We start from the raw sequence: 16909 nt of genomic DNA, 5'->3' as shown, positions 1-16909 counted from the left end.
CTCTAGCCAGAAGTATTCCAGATAAAGTTCAACAGATAAACCTGACTACCAACCAAGAAAACAGAATATGATAGGCATTAACAAACATATTTATTTCTCCTCTACCTCCAATGTCATCATCAGCCATCCTTAATTCCTTCCGTCGGGTGTCAAAGAAAGAGAGTTCTCTACTCTGCCAAAAGCTTCTTCATTTATCTATGATCTTGACAACACCGATGTCTGCCTCTTATGGGATTTTATCTCATTTTTCTGCATTACCTTCTATATCTCCTTCTCCTCTAGAGCCCCCTCAATTGCATGCTCTAGACTGTTTCATTCTCATACTGCTTTCCTATTGCCCTCTAACAATAGCGGGGGGGAAATGTCAAGTACTGGTTTAAATACTGATGATATGTTAAAGAATAAAACTAACCAAACCCCCGCCCTCAAATAGTTTCCATTTTTCTCACTAAAAGTATGAAATAAAATCAATAAGTAAATTAGATGAATTAAATGGTATTTTAGAAGAGATGTCATAGGGCTGGGAGTTTGGGGAACAGAAAGCCAGAATGGAGGAACCAGAATGCAGGGCAGTAATTTTAAACGGGGTTGTCAGAATGGGTGTCACTGAGAAAGTGACATTTAAAGAAAGACTGGGCTTGGCACGGTGGCTCATGCCTGTAATCCCAGCACTTTGGGAGGCCTAGGGAGGTGGATCACTTGAGGTCAGGAGTCCAAGATCAGCCTGGCCCACATAGTGAAACCCTACCTCTGCTAAAAATACAAAAATTCGCCTGTAAAAAATATTAAAATGGTGGCATGTTCCTGTAGTCCCAGCTACTAGTCTGGACTAGACTGGACAATTTGTGATAGCTATCACTCATCCAATGGAAATGTCAGTAGAAGTCAATAGATGATTGAATATATCAGCCAGGCTTCTGAGAAACTACCACTCTTTGTCCAATTTTGTTAAAAAAAATAAAGGTCATCTGAACTTGCTGCCTCCTTTCTCTCATTTCCAATCTTGAATTCACTGTCACATGGCTCCTGTCATCATTTCTTAATATAATAATTGAGACAAGGTCTCCCTCTGTTGTCCAGGTTGGAGTGCAGCAGCACAATTACGGCTCACTGCAGTCTCCACGTCTGCGCTCTCAAGTGATCCTCCCACCTCAGCCTCTGGAGGATTTAGGGCTACAGGAGTGCACCACCACATCTGCCTAAAATCATTTTTTATTTTTTGTAGAGATGGGGTCTCACTATGTTGCCCAGGCTGGTTTCAAACTTCTGGGTTCAAGTGATCCTCCTGCCTCCCAAAGTGCTGGGATTACAAGCATGAGCCACTGAGACTGGCCCCTCTCCCACTGCTTTGCTGAAATTCTTCTGGCAAGTCCACCAAAGCCCTCCTCATTAACAAAAGCCAGGGATTCCTTTAGTCCGAGTTGTATTAGTCCATCTGTAGCATCTGCTGTTAGCTACTCCTGTTTAGAAAACTCCATCCTCGCTTGGCATCTACTAAGATGTCTCTTTCAGTTCTTCTCCAATATTCTTGACAGCTCTGCCCTCAGCTTATCTCATAGGTTCCTCTTTTTTAGTTGATACAACCAGGTTCTCTCCTCAGTCATCTCTTCCCACTGTCTACATCTGCTCTCAAATCTTCCATTCACACTCAAAGATGAATTACAACTGATTTCTTGATGATGAAAATTGTAATCTCCAGCATAGCTCTTTTTAGCACAATTGTGCATACATATGTGTGTATAGGTATGCATATGTATGTACATCATATATAAATTTGTTGAGCAGATACCATGTATAAAGCATTGTTCAAGATGTTTAATTATATTAACTCCATAAAAGATATACTGTGAACCCCATTTTATAGAAGCAGAAACTGAGCTCACATACTTTAAGAAAGATGTCCAAGGTCACCAAGCCAGCCTAATAAAACTACTTACTCTGTTCACTCCAGTGTGTGCCTGGAACCTCAACTTTACAATTGCAAAAGTAAGTTCAGCTTTTTTTTACTGAATTTCAACAAGCTCTTCCACTTTGTATTAGCATGGCCAAATTGTCCAAACTAATTTTTTTTTTTTTTTTTGAGACGGAGTCTTGCTCTGTCGCCCAGACTGGAGTGCAGTGGCGCGATCTCAGCTCACTGCAAGCTCCGCCTCCTGGATTCACGCCATTCTCCTGCCTCAGCCTGCGGAGTAAGTGGTACTACAGGCTCCCGCCACCTCACCCGGCTAATCTTTTTGTATTTTTTAGTGGAGACGGGGTTTCACCGTGTGAGCCAGGATGGTCTTGATCTCCTGACCTCGTGATCTGCCCGCCTGGCCTCCCAAAGTGCTGGGATTACAGGCGTGAGCCACCGCGCCATCAGTCATTGATTCTCACTCTGCTTGAGATCCTGAGTCAAATTCATCTACAAATTCTGTTAGTTCAATTAATTGTTAAATCCTATTCATTTCTTCTATAAAATATTTTCACATTTATCATTTTTCATTCCGACTTCCATGGCTCTCATCACTGTCTTCCACGTAGACAGTATTAAATTATTGACTCCTCATTGCTACTGACTCTTCTCCTTCTTGCCCACCTCCACGTTAACAATAACATATTTTTCCAAAACAAGTTTCATTATGCTCAATTCCCTTCTTCAAATTTCCAATGGATTTCCCTTGTCTATGTAATAGGTGCTAACCTTTTCACACAGCACACAAGACCTTTTCAGCTTGGTCTTGTTCCACCTTTTATCCCTCTTAATCTCCAGCCACATTATGGAAGGCATCCTTTGTTACGGTTACACTGAATTACTTAACCTTCAGCATGTTCACGCTTACATATTTTTGCTTCTTCTCCTGCCTAGAATGACCTCTCCTAATAAATGTACCCCAAGAGCTCCTATTTTACAGTTAGTAATCAAACTAAGTGCTACCTCTTCTTTGAACTTTATCTGATCCAACCCATCCAACTGAGCTGTTCTTTCATTTATATTACTGGAGTATTCCATACAAACCACTATTTTAGGTGGCATGGTTTCAGGTCTTTAAGTCCATTCATTAGCTCACCTATGAGTTCAATGATTACTGCAATGTGTGTAATTTGGCAATTTTTCGTTTTCTATAGACCTTTTATTGAATAGGCCTTTTATTGGATAATATACATATGATAACTAAAGAGAAACACTTTTTAATTATTATGTTACCCTTGTGACCTCAGATTTTCAAGCATGGCTATCTTTGCTTGAGAGAATGATTTATTTCATTCATATCAGTACTAATATACTGAATTCATTTCAGAATAAATGCTATGTCCTAATAGAAAATAAAACAAATATAATACTAGGAACGAGTTTTACTACCTTTATTCTTCCCAACTCAAACTGGAAAACATTGGGACTTGTAGCTTGTGCAAAAACCGCAGGAAATAATTTTGTACTCGGCTCCACCTGAAATACACAAATGAGTTTAATAATGTTAGTAATGAAAGAAGACAAGGGAAAAATAATTTCTTTATAACAACAAAGGAATACTTTACAGAAGGAACCCAGAGATTTTCCTTTCTTGCATATTGATTGATGTGCTCCTTCAATAATTAGAGTATTTCGTTACTATGTGAACACTGCTGAGGGAACATACTGTGTTTACTCTGAAGGGTTTATGGCACTGTCATTACTTAGCGGAAGTAAACATACATAATTAATTCAGTGTTTTCCATTTTCTTTTAATTTCTAATTTACTGTTTTTTAATTGACACATTGTACATATTTAATGGAATGCAATATGATGTTTTGATACGTGCATACGTTGTGTCATGATCAAATCAGGGTAATTAGCATGACTATCACCTTGAACACTTTTCATTTCTTTGTGGTGAGAACATAGAAAATCCTCTCTTCTAGCTATTTTGAGATATACAATACCTGAGGGTTGACCATAGTCACCCTACTGTCCAATAGGACACCAGCACTTATTCTTCCTTTCTAATGTTAACTCTATATCCGTTGGATATCCACTCCCTCTCCCCCACTTTCCCCTACCCTTCCCCAGTATCTGATAATCACTATTCTATTCGCTACTTCCATGAGATTAACTTTTTTTGATTCTACATATGAGTGGGCAATGCAGTATTTTTCTATGTCTGGCTTATTTCACTTAACACAATATCCTCCAGGTTCACCCATATTGGAGTGAATGACAGGTTCTCATTATTTTTTATGATCAAATAGCATTCCATTGTGTATATATAGCACATTTTCTTCACTTACTCATCCACTGATGGGCACTTAGGCTGATTCCCTATCTCGGCTATTGTGAATAGTGCTGTGATAATTATAGGAGTACAGATATCTCCTCCACACACCGATTTCATTTCCTTGGGATATATACCCAGTATGGGGAATTCTGGATCATATGGTAGTTCTGTTTTTAATTTTTTGAGGAACCTCCTTACTGTTTTTCATAATGGCTATATTCATTTACATTCCCACAAACAGTATATGGGTTTCTCTCTTCCTCAGCATTCTTGCCAACGCTTATTATCTTTTGTCTTTTTGATAATCGCCATTTTAACTGGAATAAGGTAATCTTGTGGTTTTGATTTGCACTTTGCTGATGATTAGTGATGTTGAACATGTTTTCATATGCCTGTTGGCCATTTGTATGTCTTCTTTTGAGAAATGTTTACTAAGGTCTTTTGCCCCCTTTTAAATCAGATTGTTTGTTTTTACTATTGTTGTTTGTGTTCCTTATATATTCTGGATATTGATCCCTTATCAGATGCATACTTTGCAAATATTTTGTACCATTCTGTAGGTTGTCTTTTCACTCTGTTAATTGTTTCCTTGGCTGTGCAGAGGATTTTTAGTTTGATATAATCCCACTTGTCTATTTTTGCTTTTGTTGCCTGTGCTTTTGAGGTCTTCTCCAAAAAATTCTTACCCAGTCCAATGTCATGAAGTGTTTCCTCCATGTTTTCTTCCAGTAGTTTCATAGTTTCAGGTCTTACATTAAGTCTTTAATCCACTTTGAGTTGATTTTTGTATATGGTGAAAAACAGGGGTCCAGTTTCATTCTGCATGTGGATGTTCAAATTTCCAAGTACCATTTATTAAAGAAACTGTCCTTTCCCCAATGTATATTCTTGGCACCTTTGTTGAAAATTAGATGGATAGATGGGTTTGTTTCTGGGCTCTCGGTTCTGTTTTATTGGTCTATATGTCTGTTTTGGTTACTATAGCTTTGTAGTATAGTTTCAAGTCATGTAGTGTTTTGGTTACTATGGCTTTGTATATTTTAAACTCAGGTAGTATGATGTTTCCACCTTTATTCTTTTTGCTCAAGATTGCTTTGACTACTTGGGGTCTTTTGTGATTTCATAAGAAATTTAGAATTATTTTTTCTATTTCTATAATAGAATAATAATGTCATTGGTATTCTGATAGTGACTTTACTGAATCTGTAAATTACTTTTTGTACTATGGACATTTTAATAATATTAATTCTTCCAATCTATCCAATCCAACAGCATGAGATATCTTTCCATTTATTTCTGTACTCTTAAATGTATTTCACAAATGTTTTACAGATTTCAGTGTAGAGTTCTTACATCTCCTTTGTTAAACGTGTTCCTAGATAACTGATTTTTTTGTTTTTGTTTTTTGAGATGGAGTCTCGCTCTGTCACCCAGGCTGGAGCTCATCTCACCGCAGCCTCTGACTCCCAGGTTCAAGTGATTCTTATGCCTCAGTCTCCCCAGTAGCTGGGATTACAGGTGCCTGCCACCATGCCCAGCTAATTTTTTGTATTTTTAGTAGAGACGGGGTTTCACCATTTTGGCCAGGCTGGTCTAGAACTCCTGACCTCAGATGATCCACCCACCTCGGCCTCCCAAAGTGCTGGGATTACAGCCGTGAGTCACTGCACCCAGCCGATAACTGATTTTTAAAGCTATTGTAAATGAGATTGTATCTTGATTTTTTTTCTCAGAGCATTCACTACTAGTGTAAAGAAATACTGATTTTTGTATGCTGATTTTGTATCCTGCAAATTTACTGAATGTATTAGTTTTAACAGTTTTTTAGTAAACTTTTAAAGCTATTTTTATATATAAGATCATGTCATTTACAAACTGAGACAATTTGATGACTTTTTTTCCAATCTGGATGCCTTTTATTTCTCTTTCTTGCTGAATTCTCCAGCTAGGACTTCTAGTAATATGTTGAACAGAAGTGGTGAAAGTGGGCATCTTTGTCTTGTTCCAGACCCTAGAAAAAAAGCTTTCAACTTTTCCCCCATTTAGTCCTAGGCTTTTCTTTGATGGATACTTTTCATTACTGATACAATTTCTTCACTCACTATTAATCTGCTCAGATTTTCTATTTCTTCGTAAGTTAGTCTTGGTAGGTTGTATACATCTAGGAATTTATCCATTTCTTCTGGGTTATCCAATTTGTTAGCATATGATTTTTCATAATATTTTCTCATTACCCTTTATATTTCTGTGGTATAGGTTGTAATGTCTTCTTTTCAATGCTGATTTTATTTATTTGAGTCATCTCTTTCTTTCTTCGTCTAAAGGTTTATTGATTTTGTCTTTTCAAAAAACCAACTCTTCGTATCATTGATCTTTTGTATTGTTTAGTCTCTGTTTCATTATTGTTCCAATTTTTATTATTTATTTACTTCTATTAATTTGAGGTCTAGTTTGTTCTTGTATTCGTGGTTTTTGGAGGTGCAATATTAGGTGGTTTATTTTTTACTTTTTAAATGTAGGCATTTAATACTGTAAACTTCCCTCTTAGAACTGCTTCTGGTGTATCCCATAACTTTTGGTATATTGTGTTCCCATTTTTGTTTGTCTAAAGAAAATTTTAAATTTCTTTTTTAATTTCTTCATTTGCCCACTGGTTATTCAGGGGCATGTTGTTTAATGTCTATGTATTTGTAAAGTTTCCTCAGTTCGTCTCATTATTTATTTCTAGTTTTACACTAGTGTGATCAGAAAACATATACAATATCATCTTAAATTTTTAAAGATTCGTTTTGTGGCCTAACATATGATCTATTCTGGAGAAAGTCCCATGAACAGTTGAGAATAATGTGTATTCTTCAGCTATACAGCTGTTGCCTAGAATGTTCTGTAAATGTCTATTATGTCCCTTTGGTCTAGAGTGCAGTTTAAATCTTCTGCTTCCTTGCTGAATTTCTGTCTGGATCATCTGCTGTTGCTGAAATTGGGGTGTTGAACTCCCCTACTATTGTTGTGTTGAAGCCTCTCTCTCCCTTTAGATAAAACATACTTCATATATTTTGATGCTCCAGTGTTGAATGCATATAAATTCATAATTGTTATATCCTCTTAATTGATCCTTTGTTTTTATTAAATAATGACCTTCTTTGTCTCTTTTTTACTTTTTTTGAATTGTCTATTTTATCTAATATAAGTGTGGCTACTTCTGCTCACTCTCAGTTTCCATTTGCATTGCATATCTTTTTCCATCCCTTCACTTTAAGGCTATGTCTGTCCTTACAGGTGAAGTGAATCTCTCATGGGCAGCACAGAGCTGAGTCTTGCTTTTTATCCATCCAGCCACTCTATATATTCTAATCAGGCAATTTAATCCATTTACATTCAAGGTTATTATTGATAGGTAAGGAATCATTCCTGACATTTTGTTCATGTTTTCCAAATCCTTCGTTTCTTTCTTTCTCTCTTGCTTACCTTTGTGGTTTGGTAGCTTTTTGTGGTGCTATGCTTTGATATCTTTCCCTTTCTCATTAGTGTGACTGCTGCAATTTTTTCTTTGTGGTTACTATGAAACCAAGATAAACAATATTGTAATTATAATAGACTATCTTAAGCTGGTAACTTTGGTCACATAAAAACACTCTGGACTGGCTGGGTGCAGTGGTTCATGCCTGTAATCTCAGCACTTTGGGAGGCCAAGGTGGGCAGATCACGAGGTCGGGAGATCGAGACCATTCTGGCCAACATCATGAAACCCCATCTCTACTAAAAATACAAAAATTACCTGGGTGTGGTGGTGCATACCTGTAATCCCAGCTATTTGGGGGGCTGAGGCATGAGAATTGCTTGAACCCAGGAGGCAGAGGTTGCACTGAGCTGAGATCACGCATTGCACTCCAGCCTGGTGACAGAGCAAGACTCTGTCTCAAAAAAAAAATAATAATAATAATACTGTGGACTTTTACCCTCCCCTCACAACTTATATTTCTGTTGACTTAATTTACATCTCTCTATATTGTGTGTTCCTTAACAACCACTTGTAGCTGCAGTTACTTTTGACAATTTTGACTTTTAACCTTCATACTAGGGTACTAGAGGTTTGAAAGATTTGGCATAGCACCGTTTCAGTACTGCAGTATTCTGAGTGTGATTTAAAATTTACTTCTATGAATGGGTTTTATATTTTTACATGTTTTCATGTTAGTAATTACCATCCTTTTGCTGCCAGCTATAGCACTGCCTTAGGCATTTCTTCTAAGGCAGGTCCAGAGGTGGTGAATTCATTCCGCTTTTGCTTATCTGTGGAATACTCTATTTTTCTTCATTTCTGAAAGATAGCTTTGCTAGACATAGTATTCTTGGCGGGCAGTTGTTCTTTCAGCACATTGAATATGCCATCTCATTTCCCTAGCCTTCAAGGTTTCTGCTGAGAAACTTGCTGATAGTCAAATGGAAATCCAAGTATATACGACTTGGTGCTATTCTCTCACTGCTCTTAGAATTCTCTCTTTTTCTTTGATACTTGACAGTTTGCTTATAATGTGCCTTGGAAAGGACCTTTCTGGGTTGATTCTCTTGGGATCCTTTGAGCTTTCTGGATCTGGATGTTCATATCTTTCCAAAGACGTGGAAAGTTATTAGTCATTATTTTGTTAAATGTTTTCTGTGCCTTTCTCCGTTGCTCGGTGGCATCCCATAAGTTCTGCAGGCTTTCTTCCTTCTTTCTTATTTCTTTTTCTCCCTCTGGATGGGTTATTTCAAAAGACCTGTCTTCGAGTTCACAAAATCTTTTTTATGCTTGATCTAGTCTGTTGTTGAAACCCTCAGTTGTGTATTTTATTTCATTTATTGAATTCTTGAGTTACAAGATTTCTGTTTAGTTCTTTTCTACTATATGTATTTCTTTGTTAAATTTCTCATTCAGATCATGAATTGGTTTCCTGATCTTGTTGAAGTATCTGCATTTTATTGTATCTCACTGAGTTCCCTTACAATCATTATTTTGAATTTCTTTTCAGGCATTTTGTAAATGTATTTTGGCGACGGGCATCTGTTACTAGAGAATTATTGTGTTCCTTTGAAGGAGTCGTGTTTTCTTCCATCCACATGTTTTTCATGTTTCTTTGATATCTGCTCATCTGGTAAAACAGTAGCCTCTTCCAATTTGATGAAGTAGCTTTTGTAGGAAAATAGTTTTTCCTGTAGATGGGTTCTAGGGTATCGGTTGGGTAGAATACACTGGTTTTGGTTCTGGGTGGATGCAGTAATGTAGTATCTGTGCAGATTTTTCAGATGTAATTTATGTCAGCAGCATCAGCAAGTGCCTCAGTGGCCTAGCTACAGGCATTTGTGGTGGTGATTGTGCAGCTTTGTTGGGGTAAGGCCACCAAGGTGGTTCTCAGGTCACAGGAGTGCAGTGGCTGGAACAGCTATGGGGAGGGCTTGCTGAGGGCAGGTCTGCTTGGCTGGCTTTCAAACCAGGGGCACATGTACATGTGTCTATTTTACTTTTTGATCTTACAAACTGTGTTTCCTTTAATGGGGAAAAAAGTCTTCCTCCCTAGAAGCCTGATATCATCACTGACCACGTACCTGATAGTATGTGCTCAGTTCCTTGCCATTGGCTATGAACGTGAGCAGCCCGCTGGCAGCATCCACCACACAGCCGATCTCCAGTCCATTATTGTTGCGTCCTTGCCCGGGGCTCATGCTCTCACCCGCACATACCATATAGCAGTTGCTGCGTTTGATGCTGAATTTCAAAAGAACATTTTTATCTTTGTACAACCACAGATAAAAGAGAAAGCAGGTATATCTTGCAAACTAACTAAATTATGCTGCGCAAGCAACAAGCTCATGCTGTAATGGGAGAGGTGCACAATGGGCCCGATTCTGTGATTCTGAGCAAAACTCCATTGACTGCAGTGGACGTTCTGAATCAGGTCTTATACGTCTCTACATTTCACACCTAATGAAGACAGGTCAACAAGTTGGAACCAAGTAAGAACTGACCTGCACCTTCTCTCCAAAAACTCAAACCAAACTAGACCTTTTTTCTGGGTTCAAAAAAGTTTAACTATTTAAAAATCATCCAAATTTGTAATTTTCATCTCATGGATTTTTTTTTTTTTAGGTTTTTTTTTTTTTTTTTTTTTTTTTTAACAACTTGTTCTGAAATGAGAAGCATTTGTTTCCAAACACTGTCAAAGTCCTCAGGCAAATTCCACATAAGCCTTCAGTGATTTGATATATTTAAAATTTGGCTAAAATTTTGCCCCTTTCTGGACAATTCCCAGTGATCTGAGAGACAGACTTAACTAGAATATGCAAACAAACAAACAACAACAAAAAAAACCCAGTGATGTTAACCACAAATGCCACCTGATTTTCACCTTCCCTAAAACTTTTACTAGAGATGGTAACAAAGTTGAGTATTTGAGCCTTATCAGCATTCTCTTTCTCTGCCACTATACAGTAAACATATTAACAAAACTAGCAAAAAAGGCTAAAGGCAGGCAAGCAGAAGGAAAAGAATAAAAAGGCTGGGATAAATCAGTTTTTGAGTAATCAAATGTAGGCTGCATTTCTTCACACTATGTACGTAAAATCCAATGACCCTTCCCTATCTTCCATTTCCTCCAACAAAATCATCTTTCAGTTATTCCATCCCTATATTGAGTTATTTAGTTATACTGCTGCCATCCCTGCAAATTAAGTGTGGCCCCCAAAGAATATTCCTGGAGACACGTGGTTTTTTAGTCCCATACTTATGTAAAGAGCTCTTCATTAGAGATTTTGGCTGGGCCCCCATTGCAAATGCTAAGTCCATTATGCTTCATATGTTACAACCCGAGGGCAGGAAAGTGAGTTTCCCAAAAAATGATGGTGCAAGTATAGAAGAAAAGCAACGTTATAAAGGACTCTTTCTGAGACCTGTCACAGCAGATCAGAGAGGATACATGGGCACAAAAAGTAGAAGCCAATGGTCAGATCTTCTCTTGTCTTATTCTGCAAGGAAGATAGCCTTCTTCACTTTTTTGAAGGTTTGGTTTGAGTTTGGTTTGTTTTACAAATGAAAAAAAGATGGCACAGAAAGTGTAACTGACTTACCCAAAGCCACACAGCGAGTCAATGGCAAAGCTGAGGAAAGAACCCACTTCTCCTCAGTCTGAGTTCAAATGCGTCCACCTGGTCTAAACTACCAGCCCACATTGTCTTCACAGTTTTCTCCCCACCACGTAGCCAGTTCCCAAAATATAGATCAAGTCATTGGTTAAAAGCCTCACATTCACCCATCTCTCATCTCTAAAACAAAGGCTAAGTATTGGTAACCCAAGCTGTCAGTCATGTTACCTGAAGGAATATATGATCATTACCCCAAAAGACTGCACTGGTCTTACTGTACAATGCTTGCACGTTTAATACATTTAGATTCCTTACTGGTTTGTATGAGTAACAAAAATGACATTGACATTAATGGCTTGATTATATTGTTCCTACAAATAGAAATATCTTGGTCACAAAATACAAGGAAAAGGAACAGCTAGGTTCACCAATATGTTTTTCACATGTCATTCTTGTAAAAAATTGAGGAACACCAACCTTTCATGCACTTTTCCTTTTTCATCTCCTAGAGTAACTGTTACTGTGCGAACTCTGTCCAAGTCAAAGCCTGTGTCATACTGATGGAAATCCGACGTAATCCAGCCCACCCAGACATTAGCAGGTTCTTGTCCAGGGAAGATTCTCACTGAGTAATAGTACTGTGAAGATAGCAAAACCAAATATTGGCAAAATAAAACTAAACAAAACAAAACTTGGATTTGCAATCCTAACTATGTCTAATTCTGTGAATGACTTCAGAATTCACTTCTTGGTTTAAAACCGTTTGGGTGAATGAAAATATTGTAGGCATAAAGGACTAACACTACAAACTAAGAGATGTCTTTTATCAAAGATCCTGAATTAAATCAGAAATAACAGGAAAGAGAGAAAAGACATGATCTGAGCAAACATGCTAAATGATTTAAGTCTTTTTATGCTGGTGAGCATGTGTGTGTGTGTGCGCTACATGTATGTAATATATACACATACATATATACGTGTACATATATACAGTATATGTATGTAATAAAATCATGAATCCATTAAGCATAGGGAAGCTTCAAATTCTTCAAGCTTATACATGTATACAAATCTATGCTCACTTTTTTTTTTTTTTTTTTTTTTTTGAGATAGACTCTCACTCCGTCACCCAGGCTGGGGTGTAGTGGTGTGATCTCAGCTCACGGAAGCCTCTGCCTCCCGGGTTCAAGAGATTCTCCTGCCTCAGTCTCCCAAGTAGCCGGGACTACAGGTGTGCACAAGCACACCCAGTTGATCTTTATATTTTAAGTAAAGTCAGGGTTTCACCATGTTAGCCAGGCTGTTCTCGAACTCCTCACCTCAGGTGATCCACCTGCCTTGGCCTCCCAAAGTGCTGGGATTACAGGCATGAGTCAGTGCACCTGGCCAATGTTTGGGTTTTTATACTTGTCACCCACCTTTTTGCACATTCTTGGCCTTTCCTTTCTCTGACACATAACATTTTGACACTTTAAACTCACTGGTTTTTTTTTTGAGACGGAGTCTCACTCTGTCGCCCAGGCTGCAGTGCAGTGACACCGTGTCGGCTCACTGCAACCTCCATCTCCTGGGATCAAGCAATTCTCCTGCCTCAGCCTCCCTAGTAGCTGGGATTACAGTTGCCCACCACCACACTCCCCTAATTTTTATATTTTTAATAGAGACAGGGTTTCACCATGCTGGCAAGGCTGGTCTCGAACGCCTGACCTCAGGTGATCCATCCACCTCAGCCTCCCAAAGTACTGGAATTACAGGCTTGAGCCACTGTGCCCAGCCTAAACTCATTTGGAAATAGTTCAGAACATGTGAACATCAAACTAAAATATGGGAGCACTCTACAATGAACACAACTAAATATTTTTTCAATGTAGCATTTTAGGAGAAGTAGCCTTGAGAATTTAAAATGGAAGAGTGCAAAAGCTTGACCTCTCACAAATCATGATAATTGATCTTCCTTTAGACAATTCAGTAAGACGAAGAAAGTAGTTGAAAAATTCAAGGGCAACTTAAAATTTTGTCAAGAAACAGAATAGCAAAATTAAGATTATGCATGCCATTAAAAATATTTTTCCTAAAATAGCTCTTTTATTGCATAATGTCTATCATAATACACAAACTTTTTTCAAACTTTCGGTCCCCAAAATATATCCCAAAATAGAAACAGACATTTAAAAAATAATATTACTAAGTATGATGAATCAGTATGTGTTATTTGAGATGTAAAGCATAATGAGTGACAATGAGTGACAAATAGAAATAAATGACAAAAGCTGCAACCTCATACCGTGGACGTTTGCATCAAGAAATCATAATCATCCCGATCATCAGCAAGGACATCTTCGGTGAGTCTGGCAGAATGGCTCGTGCTGTAATCTGGCTTTGTTCTTCTAAGCAAAAATCTGAAATATTTTAGAGGACTAACAATAAGCAACATTAAAATGTTCTGTCTACTTCAAATATGAGCATAGAATCAATTGAGTTGCCTTAAACCTGGGCGATTTTGCTCCCTGGGGGACATCTGGGAATATCTGGAGATACATGTTTTTGGTTCTCACAGTGTGGGGGATGGAGTGCTACTGGCATCTAGTGGGTGGAGGTCAGGATGCTGCTCAGCATCCTTCAGTGCCCAAGGTGTTTCCTCAACAAAGAATTGTCTGGCCTAAACTGTCGATAATGCTGAGACCGAGAAAATCTGATTTAGTATAAGAAAGGATGTTAAAATAACTTGCCGCCTTTATCATAAAAAAATACTATTTGGAGAAAATACTCTGCAAGTTTCAGGCAAGAATGTAAACATAGACATCTTAAAAAATAACTATTGAGATAGATAGCATCTACGCTAACAAATTAGATGACTAACAGGTTGCTTAATTTTTCCTTATAGAATCCTTTGCACAAAGAGGAGGGGGAGGGGGAAAAGGAGGAGGGGGAGGAAAAACCTTACACTAGGAGACCCTTTACTCTGGACTGTAACCCTCCTCACTTAACTACAAACTTAAAATCACAGTGTATAAAATAGTAACCTTTGTTTCAGACGAGAGGGCTTTTCCTGGGCATAATCTTTGTGGTTATTAAACTCTGGCTTGGTAGCTTCTTTGTCTTTGTCAACACGATCGGGCACTAGATGGCCATGAGCTGTCTTCATCAGAACCTCAAAGTCAGAATCAGCATCATAATCTTCCAAATCATTCTTGGGCCCAAAAAGGCCAGCCCCAGGGAGCCCTCCAGCCACAGTCTTGGAGAAGACCTCCGCACACTCGATCGGCATGCTCAGGCGATAGAACATGATATCAGTGTGGCTGTTCTGAGAACCAAAAGACTTCTGAGTGACCTTTAAACATGGGGAACTGTCTATGGTGCCGTCTATTCTGGTCACCTAGCAAATGAAGAAGCAATAGTTCATATTCCAATCACCGTTGTCGATTTCCTGATTCTAAAGATGCCTAAGGCACATCACGTTTTCAGAATCCCAAATCAGTCCACGCATGGCATCATTTTGTAAGAGATAATTAAACAGATTACTGTGCTATGGATATAGTCATAGAATTCTGCTTCTGTCTCTAAAGACGGTTTCGGAAATTTATCTTATAATTCTATATATTCAGATTCGGCCTGACATTGCCCACACATAAAAAGGAAAGTATTTTTCCTCATTCTAATAAGCTACTTGTAACGTAGCTTATTAGAATGGATGTGGCTCCCTTTGCCTTGATCTTTCCTCTAACTAAAGAGCTTGATGCGTACAAACCCCACACACAGTCTGAGCTACAGACTTCTTCACACATAGCTCAAGGGAAAAAAAAGAATTGAAAGCAAAAATTTAAGTTTCCCATCCACTGACAGCTGGTATAAAGTGCCATCTTTGCTGAGATTCCACTTCCGTATAACACATCAAGGTCATCATTTTAAGGAAGTCACAATAATTGTCTAAGCAGAAGTTGCTATGTATAAAGATATTCTTTTCCTGCTTTTTAGAAATGGCCTGATTTTGAAAGAAAAAGCAAACCTCTATATGTTCATGGTTTGATGGAACTTGGAGAAACTGAGGAAGCCTCTTGCTCAGCCACATAGTAATATCCCTGTTTGTATTAACGGCAAATGGTTCATAGCCCTCTTGTAAGCCACAGATGGTGAAGTATTTCAAGGTGCTGACATCCTTTCCAAAGTTCATCCTGCCCACTTGAGCCACTCCAAGGCTACACACAGGTATGAATCCTGGGAAGAAAAAAAAATAAAAAGTTTTAGTACCATTACTATATGATCCTGTTAGTATGGAATTATCACACATACTGTTCCAGGACTGAACTTTGAGAGAGCTGTCACCCTAGGGTGAAAAAAGTAGTGTAATAAAGGGAACAATGACATTAAATATTACCTGTAAGGGTGAGAAAACCAGGATTTGATCTTGACATTATAATTTACTAGCTGTGGGCCCTAGATAAATCCCTTCTCTCATCTCAGACTTAACTCTGTAAGACAAAGTAACTGCTCTGCAGCCCCTGGTCCTCCAGGGATTCTAGAGATCCCTGCCCTGCAGTTTCCTTGCTGAGCAGGGCATGCACTCTCTCATACTGGGAAAGTGAGAAGAAATTAAGTACCAGGGATGTGGTTCATTGGCCTTGCTCTTCCTTCTGGCTAAAGAGCTTGATACGTACTAACACCAGACACAGTCTGAGCTATAGATTTCCTCATACATAGCTCAAGAAAAAAAAAGAATTGGAGGACAAAATTTTAAAGTTTTCCATCTACTGATAGTTGCTTGTGATCTCTGAAGAAAATTTGGGCTTTTTTTTTCTGGAATAAACTGGAGCTAAGCATGGGGGAAAAATACATGTTTAATGTATGAAGCATATAAATTAATATATAATCTTATATTTAGATGTAACAGCAATGAGCAATAGAGCAAAAACCAATAAAATATTTTTTTTATTATGCTTTATGTTCTAGGATACATGTGCACAACGTGCAGGTTTGATACATATGTATACATGTGCCATGTTGGTGTGCTGCACCCATTAACTCCTCATTTACATTAGGTATATCTCCTAATGCTATCCCTCCCCCCTCCCCCACCCCACAACCGGCCCTAGTGTGTGATGTTCCCCTTCCTGTGTCCAAGTGTTCTCATTGTTCAATTTCAACCTATGAGTGAGAACATGCGGTGTTTGGTTTTCTGTTCTTGTGATAGTTTGCTAAGAATGATGGTTTCCAGCTGCATCCATGTCCCTACAAAGGACACGAACTCATCCTTTTCTATGGCTGCATAGTATTCCATGGTGTATATGTGCCACATTTTCTTAATTCAATCTGTCACTGATGGACATCTGGGTTGGTTCCAAGTCTTTGCTATTGTGAATAGTGCTGCAATAAACATACGTGTGCATGTGTCTTTATAGCAACATGATTTATAATCCTTTGGGTATATACTCAGTAATGGGATGGCTGGGTCAAACGGTATTTCTAGTTCTAGATCCTTGAGGAATTGCCACACTGTCTTCCACAATGATTGAACTAGTTTACAGTCCCACCAACAGTGTAAAAGTGTTCCTATTTC

The 16909-nt window shown here is 38.3% G+C and overlaps 1 protein-coding gene across 13 annotated transcripts in view; it reads right to left on the bottom strand.

Annotated features, from left to right (window-relative positions):
• Window positions 1-16909, bottom strand: part of RYR2 (ryanodine receptor 2) — a 785691-nt gene that overhangs the window by 227075 nt on the left and 541707 nt on the right. For 7 of the 13 annotated variants that reach the window (XM_021934115.2, XM_021934128.2, XM_021934136.2 and 4 more), the window contains 7 exons: window positions 15362-15570; window positions 14379-14731; window positions 13640-13754; window positions 11833-11993; window positions 11341-11370; window positions 9823-9982; window positions 3344-3430 (listed from right to left, as the gene is read on the bottom strand). In XM_021934115.2, coding sequence (XP_021789807.1) covers window positions 3344-3430; window positions 9823-9982; window positions 11341-11370; window positions 11833-11993; window positions 13640-13754; window positions 14379-14731; window positions 15362-15570 — 1115 coding nt within the window. The remainder of the gene's footprint in view (window positions 1-3343; window positions 3431-9822; window positions 9983-11340; window positions 11371-11832; window positions 11994-13639; window positions 13755-14378; window positions 14732-15361; window positions 15571-16909) is intronic. The other 6 variants (XM_021934122.2, XM_021934157.2, XM_021934160.2 and 3 more) reach the window with 1 other exon arrangement.

The sequence above is a fragment of the Papio anubis genome, chromosome 1, assembly GCF_008728515.1.
Source record: "Papio anubis isolate 15944 chromosome 1, Panubis1.0, whole genome shotgun sequence".
Taxonomy (NCBI): domain Eukaryota; kingdom Metazoa; phylum Chordata; class Mammalia; order Primates; family Cercopithecidae; genus Papio; species Papio anubis.
Note: the sequence above shows the minus strand (reverse complement) of the source record. Positions and strands in the feature narration are given on the sequence as shown.